This window comes from Trachypithecus francoisi, unplaced genomic scaffold (assembly GCF_009764315.1).
Source record: "Trachypithecus francoisi isolate TF-2019V2 unplaced genomic scaffold, Tfra_2.0 Lachesis_group9, whole genome shotgun sequence".
NCBI classification, from domain to species: Eukaryota; Metazoa; Chordata; class Mammalia; order Primates; family Cercopithecidae; genus Trachypithecus; species Trachypithecus francoisi.
The window spans coordinates 33,673,396-33,691,253 of record NW_022681474.1 but is presented as its reverse complement, the minus strand read 5'-3'; the positions used below and the strand labels follow the sequence as shown (position 1 = coordinate 33,691,253).

The 17,858-nt window shown below is 44.9% G+C and overlaps 1 protein-coding gene and 1 pseudogene across 1 annotated transcript in view; one reads left to right on the top strand and one right to left on the bottom strand.

Moving 5' to 3' along the window:
- Positions 1 to 1,880: 1,880 nt before the first annotated feature.
- The window catches only part of TSPAN15 (tetraspanin 15), a 78,809-nt gene continuing 62,831 nt past the window's right edge, over positions 1,881 to 17,858 (bottom strand). The window contains exon 7 of the mRNA XM_033209942.1: positions 1,881 to 2,322. Within this exon, the coding sequence (XP_033065833.1) occupies positions 2,220 to 2,322 (103 nt within the window). The 3' untranslated portion in view covers positions 1,881 to 2,219. The remainder of the gene's footprint in view (positions 2,323 to 17,858) is intronic.
- On the top strand, positions 9,008 to 9,430 carry LOC117082856 (annotated as a pseudogene).

Below are 17,858 nucleotides of genomic sequence, written 5' to 3'. Positions count from 1 at the left end.
GGTTCCACTTTCTAAAAACAATTCTAAAAACAATTTTAGAATTGCTTTTTCTAACTGTGAAGAATGATGGTGGTATTTTGAGGGGAACTGCATTGAATTTGTAGATTGCTTTTGGCAGTACGGTCATTTTCACAATATTGATTCTGCCCATCCATGAGCATGGGATGTGTTTCCATTTGTTTGTGTCATCTATGATTTCTTTCAGCAGTGTTTTTTAGTTTTCCTTGTAGAGGTCTTTCACCTCCTTGGTTAATATTCCTAAGTTGTTTTGTTCGTTTGTTTGTTTGCAGCTATTGTAAAAGAGATTGAGTTCTTGATTTGTCATAATTGGCTTTTGTTACATTGAGGTAAGTCCCTTGTATGCCAATTTTGCTGAGAGTTTTAATTGTAAAGTGACACTGGATTTTGTTGAATGCTTTTTCTGCATCTATTGAGATAATCGTGTGATTTTTGTTTTTAATTCTGCTTATGTGGTATATCACATTTATTGACTTTTTGTGCAGGTATATCTTTCTGTAGTAATATTATTCTCCTCCTTATTCTCTTTTTTCTTACAATACTTTGGGGTTGTTTGTTTGTTTGTTTGTTGAGACAGTCTCACCATGTCACCCAGGCTGGAGTGCAGTGGCACAATCATGTCTCACCACAGACTTGACCTCCCAGACTCAGGTGATCCTCCCACCTCAGCCTCTTGAGTAGCTGGGACTACAGGCACCCACCATCATGCACAGGTAGTTTTTGTATTTTTAGTAGAGATGGAGTTTTGCCATGTTGCCCAGGCTAGTCTCAAACTGCTGTGCTCAAGAGATCCAATCGCCTCGGCCTCTCAGAGTGCTGGGATTACAGGCATGAGCCACCACACCCAGCCTATAATACTTTTGAATAAGATTTGACCTCAGTATTTCTTGTTTATTTTTATGTGAAATTAGTTTTCCTGAACTTTTAGAAAAAGGAATAATTAAGATATTTTCTATGACTACATAATTCTCTTCTGTTGTGTTTATATAGTGTTAAAAATATAGTGGCTTGCTTGCTCAGATTCCTAGTTCTGTTTCCCTTTCCCCATTTTTACCTAGATAAGCTCTTTACTTCATCTTTATTTTTCCTGTTTCGAGCAGTTTTTATTCGAGCCTTAATCATGTCTAGTTATAATTTTTGTATTCCTCTGTTAGAGTTGTTAGAAGAGATAACTTTGGAATTTTGTAAGTAGTATTTTTAGCATTTATTGACAGAATTATGTGATCTTTGTTTTAAAGTATCCTTCATTTATGTTGACAGATTTCCTACTTTTAAACTGTGTGCACTGAGAATGTTTGCATAGAGAGAGAGAGAGAGAGAGAGAGAGAGAGAGAGTCTCACTCTCTCACTCTGTTGCCTAGACTGGGCACTGCAACCTCTGCCTCCCAGGATCAAGAGATTTTCATTTTCAGCCTCAGCCTCCCAAATAGCTGGGATTACATGCACGCACCACCACCCCTGGCTAATTTTCATATTTTTAGTAGAGATGGGGTCTCACTGTGTTGGCCAGGCTGGTCTCAAACTCCTGACCTCAAATGATCCACCTGCTTCCAACTCCCAAAGTGCTGGGATTACAGGTGTGAGCCACCACACCCAGCCACATCTATACTCTTTTTTTTTTTTTTTTTTTTTTGAGACGGAGTCTCGCTCTGTCGCCCAGGCTGGAGTGCAGTGGCTGGATCTCAGCTCACTGCAAGCTCTGCCTCCCGGGTTTACTCCATTCTCCTGCCTCAGTCTCCTGAGTAGCTGGGACTACAGGCGCCCGCCACCTCGCCCGGCTAGTTTTTTGTATTTTTTAGTAGAGACGGGGTTTCACCGTGTTAGCCAGGATGGTCTCGATATCCTGACCTTGTGATCCGCCCGTCTCAGCCTCCCAAAGTGCTGGGATTACAGGCTTGAGCCACCGCGCCCGGCCTCACATCTATACTCTTAAGTGAAATTAGTCTATAATTTTTTAGGCCATTTTATGGACTTTAGGTCTATAATGTTTTGGGAACTTATTCATCAGATTTTGTTAAGGTCATGTTTGCTTTATAAAGTGTCTAGCAATGTTTTTCAACCATCTGGAATAATAAGAATAACAAAGTTTCCATTTGTTAAAATTTGATAAGGACTCAGCATTTCTTCTATCTCCTGGGCCCACACTAGACTACAGTTCTCAGCTTTGCTTGTTGTTAGGGTACCATGTGACTGAGTTCTGGCTAATGGAACAGGGCAGAAGCAGATCCTTTCCAGACCTGGGGCACAGGAACCTTCAATTTTCCATCCTCCTTGCACCTTCTTTTGCAATGACCTTGGAACCACCTGTTAAAGATAGTAGATATCCATCAACCAATGAGTGGATAAAGAAAATGTGATATACATATATAAACACACACACACACACCATGGAATATTACTCCTCCATAAAAAAGAATGAAATAATGGCATTTGCAGCAACCTGGATGGAGTTGGAGACCATTATTCTAAGTGAAATAACTCAGAAAAGGAAAATGAAATGTTGTGTGTTCTCACTTAAAAGTGGGAGCTAAGCTATGAGGATGCAAAGGCATAAGAATGATAATGGACTTTGGGGACTTGCTGGGTAAGGGTGGGAGTGGTGAGGCTTAAAAGACAACACACTGGGTACAGTGTACACTGCTTGTATGATGGGTGCACCAACATCTCAGAAATCACTAAAGAATTAATCCATGTAACCAAAAACCACCTGTTCCCCAAAAATGATTGGAATAAAGTAAACTTATTAAAACAATAAAGAAAGTAGACACATAGGATGGAAGTAACATGAAATCTTGAAATACGATTGGGAGATTGTCACCTAACAATGTGAAACATTGTTTTGGTCTTTGTGTGAGTAGAAGGTAAACTTCTATTGTGCTAAGCCCCTGAGATATAAGGAGGGAAGTTACAGAAGTTAGCATTACCTTATTAATACCATAGTCAACTGTAAAATCATCCAGACTTGATACATTTCTAAGTCGTGGATTTTCTAACAGTTTAATTGAGATATAATTCATATGCCATACAATTCGTCTATTTAAAATGTACTGTGCAATTTATGGCAGTGGCCGCTTCAGATGGCCGGGCCAGCTGCCATCACACTGGCTGCAGCAGGGATGTGCCATGGGGTTGCACCTCCATGGAGCCAGTGGGAGCCAAAAACAAGTGGGAGCCCTGCCCCTTCTGAGTTGGGGTGGGAGCTCTCCAGGTGACACTGCAACCACCCAAACCATGGATGCAGACTCAGGCATCACTGTACTCTTGGGAACCCGGGAAGGCCCCCCTTCCTTTGCAGGCTCAGAAGTTCCTGCTCCCACTGCCTGGCTTCTCCCTACTGTTGGCACCCACTCCAATCTTGGAGAAAAGGTGGGCAGACCCAGGGCACTATGAACAGAGGCAGATTCCTGGGCGGAAAGGGGTGGATTCCCCGTGAGGCCCCACCTTCAGGCTAGGGAAGATCTGAAAGCTGGGGGCTGGGTTGCCAGTCCCACGGACTGGAGTGGGAACTTCTGGTGCCTTTTCCAGGCCCGCCCATCACTGCCCATGGACCAATCAGCATGTACTTCCTCCCCTCTGAGGCCCATAAAAGCCCCAGGCTCAGCCAGAGCTGAGCATGAGATGGTCCAGGCGACCAGCTGCAGAGAGGGGTGATCCACTCCAGGGTCTCCTCTCTGCTAGTGGCTCAACACTCTCATCAGGGCACCATCATCAGGACACCCCGGCTGCAGAAAGTAGCTATCTTCTGTGGGCCTTCTGTGAGCTGTTCCATTGCTCAATAAAGCTCCTCTTTACCTTGCTCATCCTCCACTTGTCTGCATATTTCATTCTTCCTGGTCATAGGACAAGAACTTGAGCCCCACTGAATGGTGGGGCTAAAAGAGCTGTAACGCCAACAGGGCTGAAACTGTAACACCAACAGGCTGGGCCCCTTGCCCATGACTATGTTGTGGGCATAGAGGAGAGAAGAGCTGCTGCCCTTGGGAGATCCCAGACCTGGCAGTTCTCCAGTCAGAGCTGGGTATCTCTCTTTGGGGTCCTGCAGTGCCTGGTGTCTCCAAGCTTCCGGGTGACACTGCATTCCCCAATGCCAGCCAGGGAAGCTGCTTGCAGTGCACCTGGTCCAGCTGCAGCGTTACAGAAAGACAGCACCTGGAGCTGCCTGCCCTGCGGCAGCAGCCAGTGTGTCTACCTGTGCACAGTGGCCGGACCCCATGCTCGCTCACATACTCCTCGCTGCTCCACACCTGATTTGCCCTTGACAGGCATGGGATCCAGGCAGATAGCGTGAGTGCAGTGTGCCAGGCCAAGTGAGCCCAAGCAAAACTTGGGCAAAGGCACCACTGACCGCACAGGTTTCCAGCCAGAAAAGTGACACCCCAAAGATCCCACAACACAATGGTTTTTTGTATATTCAGATATATACAACCATCATCAAAGTAAATTACAACATTTTCATCACCTCAAAAAACAGCTCCATATCCTTTAGCGTCACCCCCTAATTTTCCTACTCCCACATGCAGTCCCAAGCAATCATGAATCTACTTTCTGTCTCCATAAACTCTTACGCTACACATTTCATATGAATCTAAACACATAGTTCTGTGGTCTTTTACAATTGGGTTATTCCATTTAGCGTAATGTCCTAAAGCAAGCTTGGCTGAGCCATGGTTAAAAGGTTGCATGTGGCCCAGGATGGCTTTATTTTTTTTTTTTTTTTTTTTTTTTTTTTTTTTTGAGACGGAGTCTCGTTCTGTCGCCCGGGCTGGAGTGCAGTGGCCGGATCTCAGCTCACTGCAAGCTCCGCCTCCCGGGTTTTACGCCATTCTCCTGCCTCAGCCTCCCGAGTAGCTGGGACTACAGGCGCCCACCACCTCGCCCGGCTAGTTTTTTGTATTTTTTTTTTTAGTAGAGACGGGGTTTCACCGTGTTAGCCAGGATGGTCTCGATCTCCTGACCTCGTGATCCGCCCGCCTCGGCCTCCCAAAGTGCTGGAATTACAGGCTTGAGCCACCGCGCCCGGCCCAGGATGGCTTTAAATGTGGCCCAACACAAATTCCTAAACTTTTTTTAATTTTTTTTTTTTTTTTGAGACAGAGTTTCACTGTTGTTACCCAGGCTAGAGTCCAACGGTGTGATCTCGGCTCACTGCAACCTCCGCCTCCTGGGTTCAAGCGATTCTCCTACCTCAGCCTCCCAAGTAGCTGGGATTAGAGGCATGCACCACCACACCCAGCTAATTTTGTATATTTAATAGAGATGGGGTTTCTCCATGTTGGTTAGGCTAGTCTCAAACTCCCGACCTCAGGCAATCCACCTCTCTCGGCCTCCCAAAGTGCTGGAATTACAAGCGTGAGCCACCGTGCCCGGCCAACTTTCTTAAATTTTTTAGCTCATCAGCTATCACTAATGTTAGTGTATTTTATGTGTGGCCCAAGACAATTCTTCTTTTTCCAGTGTGGCCTAGGGAAGCCAAAGGTTTGGACACCCCTGTTTTAAAGGTTCATCCAGTGCTGTAGCATGTATTAGAATTTCAGCACCATTTATGGCCAAATAACATTCCATTGTATGGACATAACACAACTTATTTATCCATTTGTTCATTGATGAACATTTGGGTTGTTTATGGCTTTTGACCACCATGAATAATGTTGCCATAAACATTTGTATACAAATTTTTCTGTGAACATATGTTTTTGTCTCTCTTAGGCATATACCTAGGAATAAAATTGCTGTGTCATATGGAAACTCTATATTTAATCATATGAGTAACTGCCAGACTGTTTTTCAGAGTGGCTGCGCTATTTTACATTCCCAACTGCAATATACAAAGGTTCCAATTTCTCCATATTCTCACCAATGCTTGTTATAATCTGGCTTTTGTTTTTTTTCTTTTTTGAGACAGAGTCTCACTCTGTCACCCAGATGGTGCAGTGATATAATCATGGCTCACAGCAGCCTCAACCTCCCAGGCTCCAACAATCCTCCCATCTCAGCCTTCTGAGTAGCGGGGACTACAGGCACACACGACTACGCCAGGCTAATTTTTATTTTTGTAGAGACAGAGTCTCACTATATTGCCTTGCTGGTCTTGAACTCCTGGGCACAGGCAATTTGCCCACCTCGACCTCCGAAAGTGCTGGGATTACAGGCATGAGCCATGGTGCCCAGCTATCTGGCTTTTTCATTCTAGCCATCCTAGTGGATGTGAAGTGGCATTTCATCGTGGTTTTAATTTGCATTTCTCTGATGATGTTGACAATCTGGCAATTTGTTTATCTTCCTTGGGGAAATATCTTTTCAGGTTCTTTGCCCAATTTTTAATTGAGTTATTTTTCTTTTTATTATTGAATTGTACAAAGTCATAGATTTTTAATCTTGCATATGGTTATAGACCTATTTGAGGTTTTTAAAATTAGTTTTGGTAACACAGTCTTCTAGAAAATGATTCACTTCTCTAGTTTTTTCAAATCTACTGTCATAGAATTGCACATTATACTCACCTATAATTCTTTTCATCTCTTCAATGTCTGTGGTTATATCATATCTCTTCTTCCTAATATTGTATATTTTAGCTTCTTTTCTACTCTTTCAATCTTATCCAGGCTTGTCTGGGGCAAATGCTTTATCTTTTATAGAAGATACCGTTTGGCTTTATTAAATTTTTTCAACAATTTTTCTTTTTACTTATTTATTTCAATGTTTATCTTTTAGATATTCCTTAATTGTCTTGTCTATTTTATTCCTTTTGTTATTATTCTTTTCTTCAGATACATCAGATAGGAGCTTAATATTGTTCATCAGTGTTAATCATCTGTATATCTTTATCTTAGGTTGAATACTTTTTTTTTTTTTTTGAGACAGAGTCTTGCTCTGTTGCCCAGGATGGAGTGCAGTGGTGCCATCTCAGCTCACTGCAGCCTCTGCCTCCCAGGTTCAAGTTAGTCTCCTGTCTCAGCCTTATGCGTAGCTGGGATTACAGGGGCCTGCCACCATGCCTGGCTAATTTTTGTATTTTTAGTAGAGACGGGGTTTCACCATGTTGGCCAGGCTGGTCTCGAACTCCTGGCCTCAGGTGATCCACTGGCCTCGGCCTCCCAAAGTACTGGGATTACAGGCGTGAGCCACTGTGCCTGGCCAGGTTGAATACTTAATTAACTTGGTTTAAAGTATTCTTCTTTTTTACTTTTTTTTAAGAGATGAGGGTCTTGCTATGTTGCCAAGGCTGATCTTGACCTCCTGAGCTCAAGCAATCTCTCACCTCAGTTGCACCAAAGTACTGGGATTACAGGCACGAGTCTGGTTTAAGTCTTTTATTCTAAAGAATAAAAATCTTTATATCTATATATTTCTCTTGTGAAGAGTTTTAAATGCATCCTGTAAGTTTTATATAATTTGCTCTCCTTTTGATAATTTTAAATTTCACATTTTATGAACTCTAAAAATTCAGAGGTTATTTAATAGTGTTTATTCACGCCTATAATCCCAGCACTTTGGGAGGCTGAGGTAGGACGATCACTTGAGGCCAGGACTTCATGATCAGCCTGGGCAACAGAGCTAGACTTGCCCCTTTTTTAAAAAGATGCATATAGGCCGGGCGCGGTGGCTCACGCCTGTAATCCCAGCACTTTGGGAGGCTGAGGCAGGTGGGTCGCCTGAGGTTAGGAGTTTGAGACCAGCCTGGACAACATGGTGAAACCCTGTCTCTGCTAAAAACACAAAAATTAGTGGGGCGTGGTGGCAGGCAACTGTAATCCCAGCTACTTGGGAGGCTGAAGCAGGAGAATAACTTGAACCCAGGAGGCGGAGGTTGCTGTGAGTCAAGATTGCATCATTGCACACACACAAAAAATGTATATATATAATCTTGTTATTGTAATTATTCAACCCCCAATTTCCTTGTGTTTTTTTTTTTTTTTTTTTTTTTTGGTCTACTGAATTGTCAAATTCTGAAATTTATGTTTACATTACCCGCTATGATTGTAGTTTTCCTTTTTTTTTTTTCTACTTTGTAAGTTCTGTTTGTAGCTTTAAAATATGTTATTGTGCTTACTTAACTGTGGCACAGTTTGACACATATAGACTTATGGGTGTTTTGTGTTCTTCACGAAGAAGGAGTTTTCCTAGAAATGGGTATTGCATTTAATTTTTTTCTCTTTTCTTTTCTTTTTTTTTTTTAGACAGAGTCTCACTCTGTCACCCAGGTTGCGGTGCAATGGTGCAATCTCAGCTCACTGCAACCTCCACCTCCTGGGTTCAAGCGATTCTCATTCCTTAGCCTCCTGAGTAGCTGGGATTTCAAGCACGTCACCACGCCCAGGTAATTTTTGTATTGTTAGTAGAGACAGGATTTCACCATGTTAGCCAGGCTGGTCTTGAATTACTGGCCTCCGGTGATCCCCCTGCCTCGACCTCACAAAGTGTTGCGATTACAGGTGTGAGCCACCGTGCCCAGCCGGATTTGATCTATGGACACACTACAACTAAATCTCCTAATACTGAACCATCAGGACTGAAGGCCACACTGATTTCGTTAATTTGTGTGTAACCTTTATTTTCTGCTTATATTCTGAGATAATTCTTTATCTCTGAAACGTCATAAAGCAGAGATGTTTATGTTAAAATATTTATCAATATATAGCTAGCTGTAGATTTCCTTCTTTAAATTTTTGCTGAATACAGAGTGAATCCTGAGTCTACACATTCACCCCATCCCCCTTCTTTTGACAAGTCTAAAAGTATAGAAAAAGGACCCCAAATAGCCAAATCCAATCCGGGCAAAGAGGAATAAAGTTGGAGGGCTCACACTTCCTAATTTCAAAACTTACTACAAAGCTACAGTAATCAAAACCATTTGGTACTGGCCTAAGGACAGATATACAGACCAACTGACTAAAGTACAGAGCCCAGAAATAATACTTATTTATGGACAATGAGTTTCCAAAAGGGTGTCAAGGATGTTTGTTCATCCAGCGTCTGATGATCCACAGCCATGGCTGGGCCAGAGGCAGCTTTCCACTGGGTGAGTTCCTCATCCAGTGTTGGGGCCTTTGGCTTGGCTTCCTATCAGATACATGACACCCAATTCCCAGATGCCTGTGGGAAGGAGCTCCTTGACAAGGCCAACAAGTACCACTTCTTACACAGTCTGGCCCTGTTAGGGGTGCCCTCTTGCAGAAAGCCCCTCTGGGCTGGGTTACTGCTAGCCTCCAGAAGGACCTTATTCTTTACCTCTTTTACTACCAGGCTTGGGATGGAGACCCCAGCATCCAGACTTTGCTCCCTGTGGGAGGGAGCCTGCTACTCTTGGGCTGGCTTGCTTTGGCTCTTTGAGTTCCCTTTTGTTTAATTACTGGGTTTTCTGGGGCAATTTTTTGAGAGTTGGAGCAGAAAAAGGATTAAAAGGGAAAGGCAAGTAACAAACAAAACAAAATGGTGCCAAGACCATTCAACAGAAAAAGGACAGTCTTTTAAATAAATGGTGAGAAAACTGGATATCCACATGCAAAGAACCATTGCCTTACCCCATATACAAAAATTGGATATACACAAAACTCAAAATCGATCAAAGACCTAAATATAAGAGCTAAAACTATAAAACTCTTAGAAGAAAACACAGGAGAAAAGCTTCCTGACATTGGATTTGGTGATGGTTTCTGAGATATGACATCAAAAGCACAGGTGACAAAAAAAAAAAGATAAATTGGACTTCATCAAAATTTAAAACTTTTGTGTATCAAATGACACTATCAAGCAAATGAAAAGACAACCTGCAGAATGGGAGAAAATATTTGCCAATCATATATCTCAGCGGTCCCCACCCTTTACGGCACCAGGGACCAGTTTCATGGAAGATAATTTTTCCATGAATGGGGGCGGGGTGGAGGGTGATGGTTTCGGGATGAAACAGGCATTAGAGTCTCATAAGGAGCATGCAACCTAGATCTCTTGAATGCACAGCTCACAATAGGGTTTGCATTCCTATGAGAATCAAATGCCACCACTGATCTGACAGGAGGCAGAGCTCAGGTGGGAAATGCTCGCTCACCCGCTGCTCACCTCCTGCTGTGCGGCCTGGTTCCTAATAGGCCACATACCCGTACCTGTCTGTAGTCTGGGGGTTGGAGACTCCTGATATATCTGATAAGTGACTGATATCTAGAATATATAAAGCACTCCTACAATTAAAAAAAAAAAAAAAGCAATCTGGTTCAAAAATGGACAAAAGACTTAAATTGACTTTTTTTTTTTTAAGACAGGGTCTTGCTCTGTTGCCCCAGCTGGAGTGCAGTTATGGGATCATGCCACTGCACTCCCTGCTCACTGCAGCCTCGACCTCCCCAGGCTCAAGTGATCCTCCTACCTCAGCCTCCCAGTAGCCAGGATGGCAGGCATTGCCACCACACCCAGCTAATTTTTTTTGTATTTTTAGTAGAGACAGGGTTTTGCCATTTGTCCAGCTGATTTCAAACTCCTAGGTTCAAACTATTTGCTCACCTCAGCCTCTCAAAGTGCTGGGATTATAGGTGTGAACCACCATGACTGGCCCCAAATTAGCTTTTCTTCAAAGAAGATATACAAATGGCCAATAAGCACATGAAAAGATGCTCAACATCATGAAGTCATTAGAGAAATGCACATCAAAACTAGGAGATACCACTTCACACCCATTAGGCTGGCTGTTGTATCAGGGTTCTCTAGAGAAACAGAACCAATAACATATAGAAAGATATACATTAAAGGAGATCTATTCCAGGAATTGGTTCATGTCATTATGGAGGCCAAGAAGTCCCCATTCTGCCATCTGCAAGCTGAAGAACTAGAAAGCTGGTGATGTAATTCAGTCTGAGTCTGAAGGCCTGAGAAGCAGGGAGCTAATGTTGTAAGTCCTGCTCTAAGTCTTAAAGGCCAAGAACTAGGAGAACCAATGTCCAGGTGCAGAAAAAGATGATGTCTCAGCTCAAGCAGGGAAAACGAATTTGCCCTTCCTCTGCTTCATTTATTTATTTATTTATTTATTTATTTATTTATTTATTTTGACACAAAGTCTTGCTCTGTTGCCCAGGCCGGAGTGCAGTGGTGTGATCTTGGCTCACTGCAACCACTATTGTATTTTTAGTAGAGACAGGGTTTCTGGCCATGTTGGCCAGGCTGGTCTCAAACTCCTGACCTCAAGCGATCCACCCGCCTCAGCTTCCCAAAGTGCTGGGACTACAGGTGTGTACCACCACGCCTGGCTAATTTTTGTATTTTTAGTAGAGACAGGGTTTTGCCATGTTAGCCAGGTTGGTCTTCAGCTCCTGACCTCACATGATCCGCCCACCTCAGCCTCCCAAAGTGCTGGGATTACAGGCGTGAGCCACCACACCTGGCCTCCTCTGCCTTTTTGTTTTATTCAGGCACTCAAAGAATTGGATGATGCCTGCCCACACTGAGGAAGGAGATCTTTACTCAGTCTACTGATTCAAATGCTAATCTCTTCTGCAAACAAACTCACAGACACGCTCAGAAATAATGTTTTATCAGCTATCTGGGCAGCCTTCAGTCCAGTCAGGTTGACACATGAAATTACCTATCACAGCTATTCTCCAAAAAAAAAAAAAAAAAGGAAAATAACAGGTGTTGGCAAGGGTGTGGAGAAACTGCAATTCTTAGGCATTGTGGGTACAAATGTAAAACAGTGCAACCACTGTGGAAAACAGCTCAGCAGTTCTTCAAAAAACTAAAGATAGAATTACCATATGACCAGCAACTCCACTTCTAGATATATACTCCCAAAAAGAATCCAAAGCAGAAACTCAAACAGGTATTTGTAAATCAACATACATGGCAGCATTGTTCATAATGGCCAAAATGTAGAAATAACCCAAATGTTCATCAATAGATAAATGGATAAACATAATGTGGTATATGCATACAATGGATTTTTTTTCTTTTCTTTTTTTGAGACAAGGTCTTGCTCTATTGCCCAGGCAGGAGTGCAATGGTGCAATCTCAGCTCACTACAACCTCCACCTCCCTGGTTCAAGTGATCCTCCCACCTCAGCCTCCCGAGTAGCTAGGACTACAGGCGTGTGCCACCATGCCTGGCTAATTTTTGTATTTTTTGTAGAGATGGGGTCTCCCTATGTTGCCCAGGCCAGTCTCAAACTCCTGGGCTCAAGCGACCTGCTTCTACCTCTGAAAGTGCTGAGATTACAGGTGTGAGCCACCAACCCAGCCAGAAATATTCTTCAGCCATAAAAAGTAATGAAATTCTGACACATGCTATAACATGGGTGAATCTTGAAAACATTATGCTAAGTGAAATAAGCCAGGCATAAAAGGTCAAATATCATATGATTCCATTCTTGTGTGGAGCCTAGAAGAGGCAAATTCATAGAGACAGAAAATAGAATAGAGATTACAAGGACTGAGGGAGAGGGAAGTGGGGATGTATGGCTTAACGGGTGCAGAGCTTCTGTTTATGATGAAGACAACATTATGGAAATGTATAGGGGCAATGGTTGCACTACACGGTGAATACATTAAATGGCACTGGATTATACACTTAAAAATGGTTAAAATGGGGCTGGGTGCAGTGGCTTATGCGTATAATCCCAGCACTTTGGGAGGCCAAAGCGGGCAGATCACCTGAGGTCAGGACTTCAAGACCAGCCTGACCAACAAGGAGAAACCCCATCTCTACTAAAAATACAAAATTAGCTGGGTGTGGTGGCGCACACCTGTAATCCCAGCTACTTGGGAGGCTGAGGCAGGAGAACCACTTGAACCCAGGAGGAAGAGGTTGCGGTGAGCCGAGATTGCGCCATTGCACTCTAGCCTGGGCAACCAGAGCAAAACTCTCAAAAAGAAAAAAAAAAAAATGGTTACAATGGTAAATTTTATGTTATGTATTAATATATTTAGCACAATTTTTAAAAAATCATCAAAAAGTAGAGAAAGCTACTGAGAATAACATACATTTCCATCTATGGATATCCCTAATGAGCAAATATTCACGTTTGAACATTTTTGCTTCTGATTTTTAAAGAAAATAAATAAAGCTGTACCTACAAAGTTGAATATCATTTGATCCACAGGCGCATTTCCTTTTCCCCTTACAGAATCTCATGAATTTGATATATCTCTTTTCAGTTTTTTTTTACTTTTCTCCTTACAGACATCCATAAGCTATATATATATATATATATATATATATATATATACTTTTTTTTTTTTTTTGAGACAGGGTCTCCCTGTCACCTAGGCTGGAGTACGATAGTGCAATCACAGCTCACTGCAGCCTTGACTTCCTGGACTCAGGAGATCCTCCCACCTCAACCTCCCAAGTACATGGGACTAAAGTCGCACCCCACCATGGCCAGCTAGTTTTTTTATTATTATTATTTGTAGAAACAGGGTCTCCCATTGCCCAGACTGGGCTTAAGCTCCTGGGCTCAAGCAATCCACCTGCCTCAGCCTCCCAAAGTGCTGGGATTACAGGCATGGGCCATAGCGCCCAGCCCTATGTATCATTATGCAACTAGCTTATCTCCTCAGCATTGTGTTCTTGAGCATGGATACATGGAATTTTAGTTCCTTCATTTAAAGTGCTGTATAATATTCCACATGGGAACATACCACAGTCCTCTCATTTTTCACTATTACAAACAGCGCTGCAACAGGCACCCTCGTGACAGTCTCCTAGAGCACCTATGTGAGTGTCTCTAGGGCTCATCTGCGGGCAGTGAGTGGGCCACAGGTAGTTGAGTTTCTAATCCCCCAAGCCCAGGGCCTGGGTGCCTCCTCCCTTTACCCAGGGAACTCATAGATATTATGTTTCTCTATAAGCATTGAAGACATTGGGAAGGACTGCCCCACAGGAGCTGCACATTGCTAATTTTACGAGTTCTTTAACTTTTTAAAATCAAGAGTTTATGGCTGGGCGTGGTGGCTCACGCCTGTAATCCCAGCGCTTTGGGAGGCCAAGACCGGTGAATCACAGGTCAGGAGTTCGAGACCAGCCTGGCCAATATGGTGAAACCTCATCTCTACTAAAAATACAAAAATTAGCTGGGCGTGGTGGCGCGTGCCTGTAGTCCTAGCTACTGGAGAGGCTGAGGCAGGAGAATCGCTTGAACCCACAAGGTGGAGATTGCAGTGAGCCGAGATCACATCACTGCACTCCAGCCTGAGTGACAGAGCGAGATTCTGTCTCAAAAAAAGGAAAAAAAATCAAGAGTTTACTTCTTTAACAACTTCTATTTATTCCTCTGTTTCCTTTATTCTGGGGTGGCGGGGGTGTTGGTAGAGGGAGGGTAAGGCAGGCACTCGGGTGAGACTTCTGTGACCCTTGTCCTTGTGTGTTCTCAGTGATGCTCTGTCCATAACCTTTTCCTTTGCATCCTTTGCACATTTCTCCATCTGGCCCTTTGATATCTTGCATTTGATTTTTACATGTTCAGGTCTGCTATTTGTTGCGTTCAATGCAAATTGAAGTCAGTTACTGTATTTTTTATCACTGTCTCCTATCATGGATTGTCCTTATCTAATAGAAGTACTCTCTTGTACCTTACATAGAGCCTGAAGTACACATATTCTGTCTTTGCCAATATAATGTTCAGTTGAGGAAGGTTACACTCCGAGTTGTGTGTCCAGTCAACAAAGATTTATTGAGCACCTACTACGTGTCTTGGGAGGTGCAGGAGCTACAGTGATCGTAAGACGCAATCCTCACCCTCTTGTTCTCCTTTCCCTGTAACTGCCCCCTCTCCCATGGGCCCAGTTTTCCTCCTGGTGGCTCCTCTAATGGAGAGTTATTTCCATAGGCCCTTGGATGCATGGGTTGCCCTGGCTCCCACGCAGGCCCCTCAAACCCTGGCAGAGCCTTCCTCACAGAGCCAAGGCAGGGATATTGGAGTGTGTGGTGCCAGCCGGGTCCTGGCCAAGGTAACATTCTCCACAGGCCCATTCCCCTTCCGGGTATGAGTCCTTCTGATCCCCCAGGCACCATGGGCCAGGAGCCTCTGGGTGTCTCTGCTGCTCTGTGGTGGAACCTGTGTCCTGCTCTCACTGCCCACTCTCTGTCTAGGTGGCTCCTCTCATGGGAGTTGGTTTCTGAGACCCACTTTTGCTGCCAGTAAGGCCCAGATGATGCTGAGGGGCCCTCCACCGACTTGCCTAGAGGGTCCCCAGTGGAGCCCTTGTCAGACTCAGGAGGGCAGCTAAGGCCAGTCATAAAATCCCCCTTCAGGAGGCCGAGCCCCCGGCAGCTCCTTGCTGATGGTATCAGTGTGGGCTTCTGCTAGAAGCTGCTCCAAGAACTGCCTCAAGCACAGGCTTAGCTTCTCAAGCTTGATGTGGATATTTTCTATTTGTGCGATTTCTCTAGGTGTTTCCACTGGATATTGGGACTGGGGGCAGCCCTGGCATGCTGACTTTGGCAGATGGAGGAGAAGACACAGGAGCAGCGAGAGGAAGGGACAGTGCAGCCACCAGCAAGGTGACAGGTGGCATTAAAGGGCACCCGTACATCTGGCACAGCCACTCCCTGAGCCATTACACCTGGAAAGCCTTAGATGCCCCTTCTGGAGAGGAAAAGGTAGAGGCCAGAGAGGGACAAAGGTTTGGCCACAGCCTATAAGGAGTCCAACACACTGAGCCTGGCCCTCTGGGGCTCACACATGGGATCCAGTGAGCCCACTGAGTCCTGGGGACCCAGACAGCGCAGGAGCCACAGTGCCAGGCCACTTCCGTTCCCTGGGTTGGCACCTGCTTAGTGAGCACCCCTTATGTCTCAGGCACCACAGCCTCATCTCTCGGGAGACAGCAGAGCAGAAAGCAGATCACGATCCCACGCCCCAGAGTGGGAGACTGACCACACACAAACAAATCAGTGAAATGGATACCTGTGATTGCGGTTTATTATCATGACCTGTTACTATAGCCTGTTCAGTGCAAGGGCAAGTGCTGGGGGAGGGGTGGGTGCTGAGCCCTCGCAGGGGCTAAGAAACTTCCATGCATGATCCCATGTCCTCCTCACAGAGACCCGACCAACTGGGGATCATCCTCTTGCTTTTGCAGATGAAGAACCTGCCCTCCAGAGCCCTAGTACTCCCGCTTCTCATTCTGGCATCTAAGCCGTGGCCACCCTCCCCAGCCTCAGTCCAGGGCCCTCTGCAGCTGTCTAAAGACGGAGGCCTCCCTCTGGTGGCCACATGATGCCCAGGTGGAGGCACTGCTGGGAGACTTCACCTCAGATCCTATTGGTGGGGGAAGGAGGCAGCACTGGGCCAACAGGTGGCCCTGATCCTACTCAGCTACTCAGATGCAGGCACAGTAGTTCAAATCCTGGTTCTTCCATTTATTCCACTAACTGTATGACCTGAATAAGTCAGCTGATCTCTAAGCCTCTATGTCCTTACCTGCCAAATGCAAATCATAAAGGCCTTGCCTTTTTGCTGTGATGACTAAATGGGATGAAGAATGAAATGTGCTAAGCAAATGCCTGGTACATAGTGACCGAATGAGAGCCGGTAACAGTAACCTTGGTTGCTACCCCTATTGTTAGTATCTGGCCTGTTTCCCAGCCTATGAAATAGGAATAGGAAAGTCTCATCTATCCGAACTTCACAAAATGATCACTCTTTTAGTCAACAATGATTTATTGAGCACCTACTATAATCAGGACCTATAGTATTTTAGGCCCCCTCACCTTGTGGTCTGCTCTTTTTGGGGTATGAGGTGGAAGGCAGACTCCTGCTGCCACCCAAGCAGGTGCCCAGGCTCTAGGGAGTGGAGAGGGTGGAGTTGCTGAGTGCTGGGTGCCAAGCAGTGGGTCAGCTGCGCCACCTAGCGACCACATGCCCCCAAGTCAACTCTGCTCATTTGCTTGTTGGGAACACTTGCGCCTTCTGCCTGGGCTCTCGGGACTGCAAATCAGGCCCCCTCCAAGGTGTCACGAGCTGTGGAAAGCCAGGACCTTGTGCCAGAGCCAGTGGCCCCATAATATTTCCAGGTGCTTCTCAGGCCCCAGGAAGTGGTAGGCAAGGCAAGAGCTTGGAAGGAGCCAGGCTCTGGGATTGCTGGCAGGGCCTCTTGGCCTGCAACTTACTAAACTAGTCTGGCCTTTATCTTTCTCTCTTGAAAAATGGGTGATCATAAAAGAAGCCCCTCCACACACAAAATTGAAATGAGCCTCAGAGGAGATGGGAAGGCGGGGGAGGATGTGAAAGGGTTGGGAACTAGATCTTCCTGTGAGAGGACAGATGGAATCGTGTGAACTACGAATGAACCGAGTCAGCCCTGGTGATCTGCTGACTAGAGCAGGGACCCAGGGCTGAGGCTAGAGTGGTGGATAGGATCTCAAATTCCAGGCTAGATGAGGTCAATCAGGAATTGTGGATAGAAAACACAGATGAGGCCCTCAAATGCTGAGGTTGGGAAAGCGAAATCAACAACTAAGACTCATAAGAGGGGGCCTCAGAAGTAAGAGAATAACTAGGTTAGGTTGGTGTCTTGGAGGAAAAACAAGAAGGCATTTCAAGGAGGAGAGAATGATCAACTGGCCATATGTGGCAGACAAGCCAAGGAGCTGAGTAATGCCACGGGGACATAGGACCTGGCAATGCAGGGGTCACTGGTGATGTTGATGAGAGCAATTTGGGGTGAGTGGGACAAGAGTCTAATTAGGGACGTCCCAGAATGATGGCAGAAGAGGAACCTGAAACAGAGAGGACAGACCCTCTTTCAAAGCAGTTGCTGTGAAGGGAAAGAGACAGGGCAGCGGCTGGAGAGGAGAAATCATCAGGAGACTTTGCTTGTCTGTGTACTTGTTTAAGATGGGAATACTAAGAGCCTAT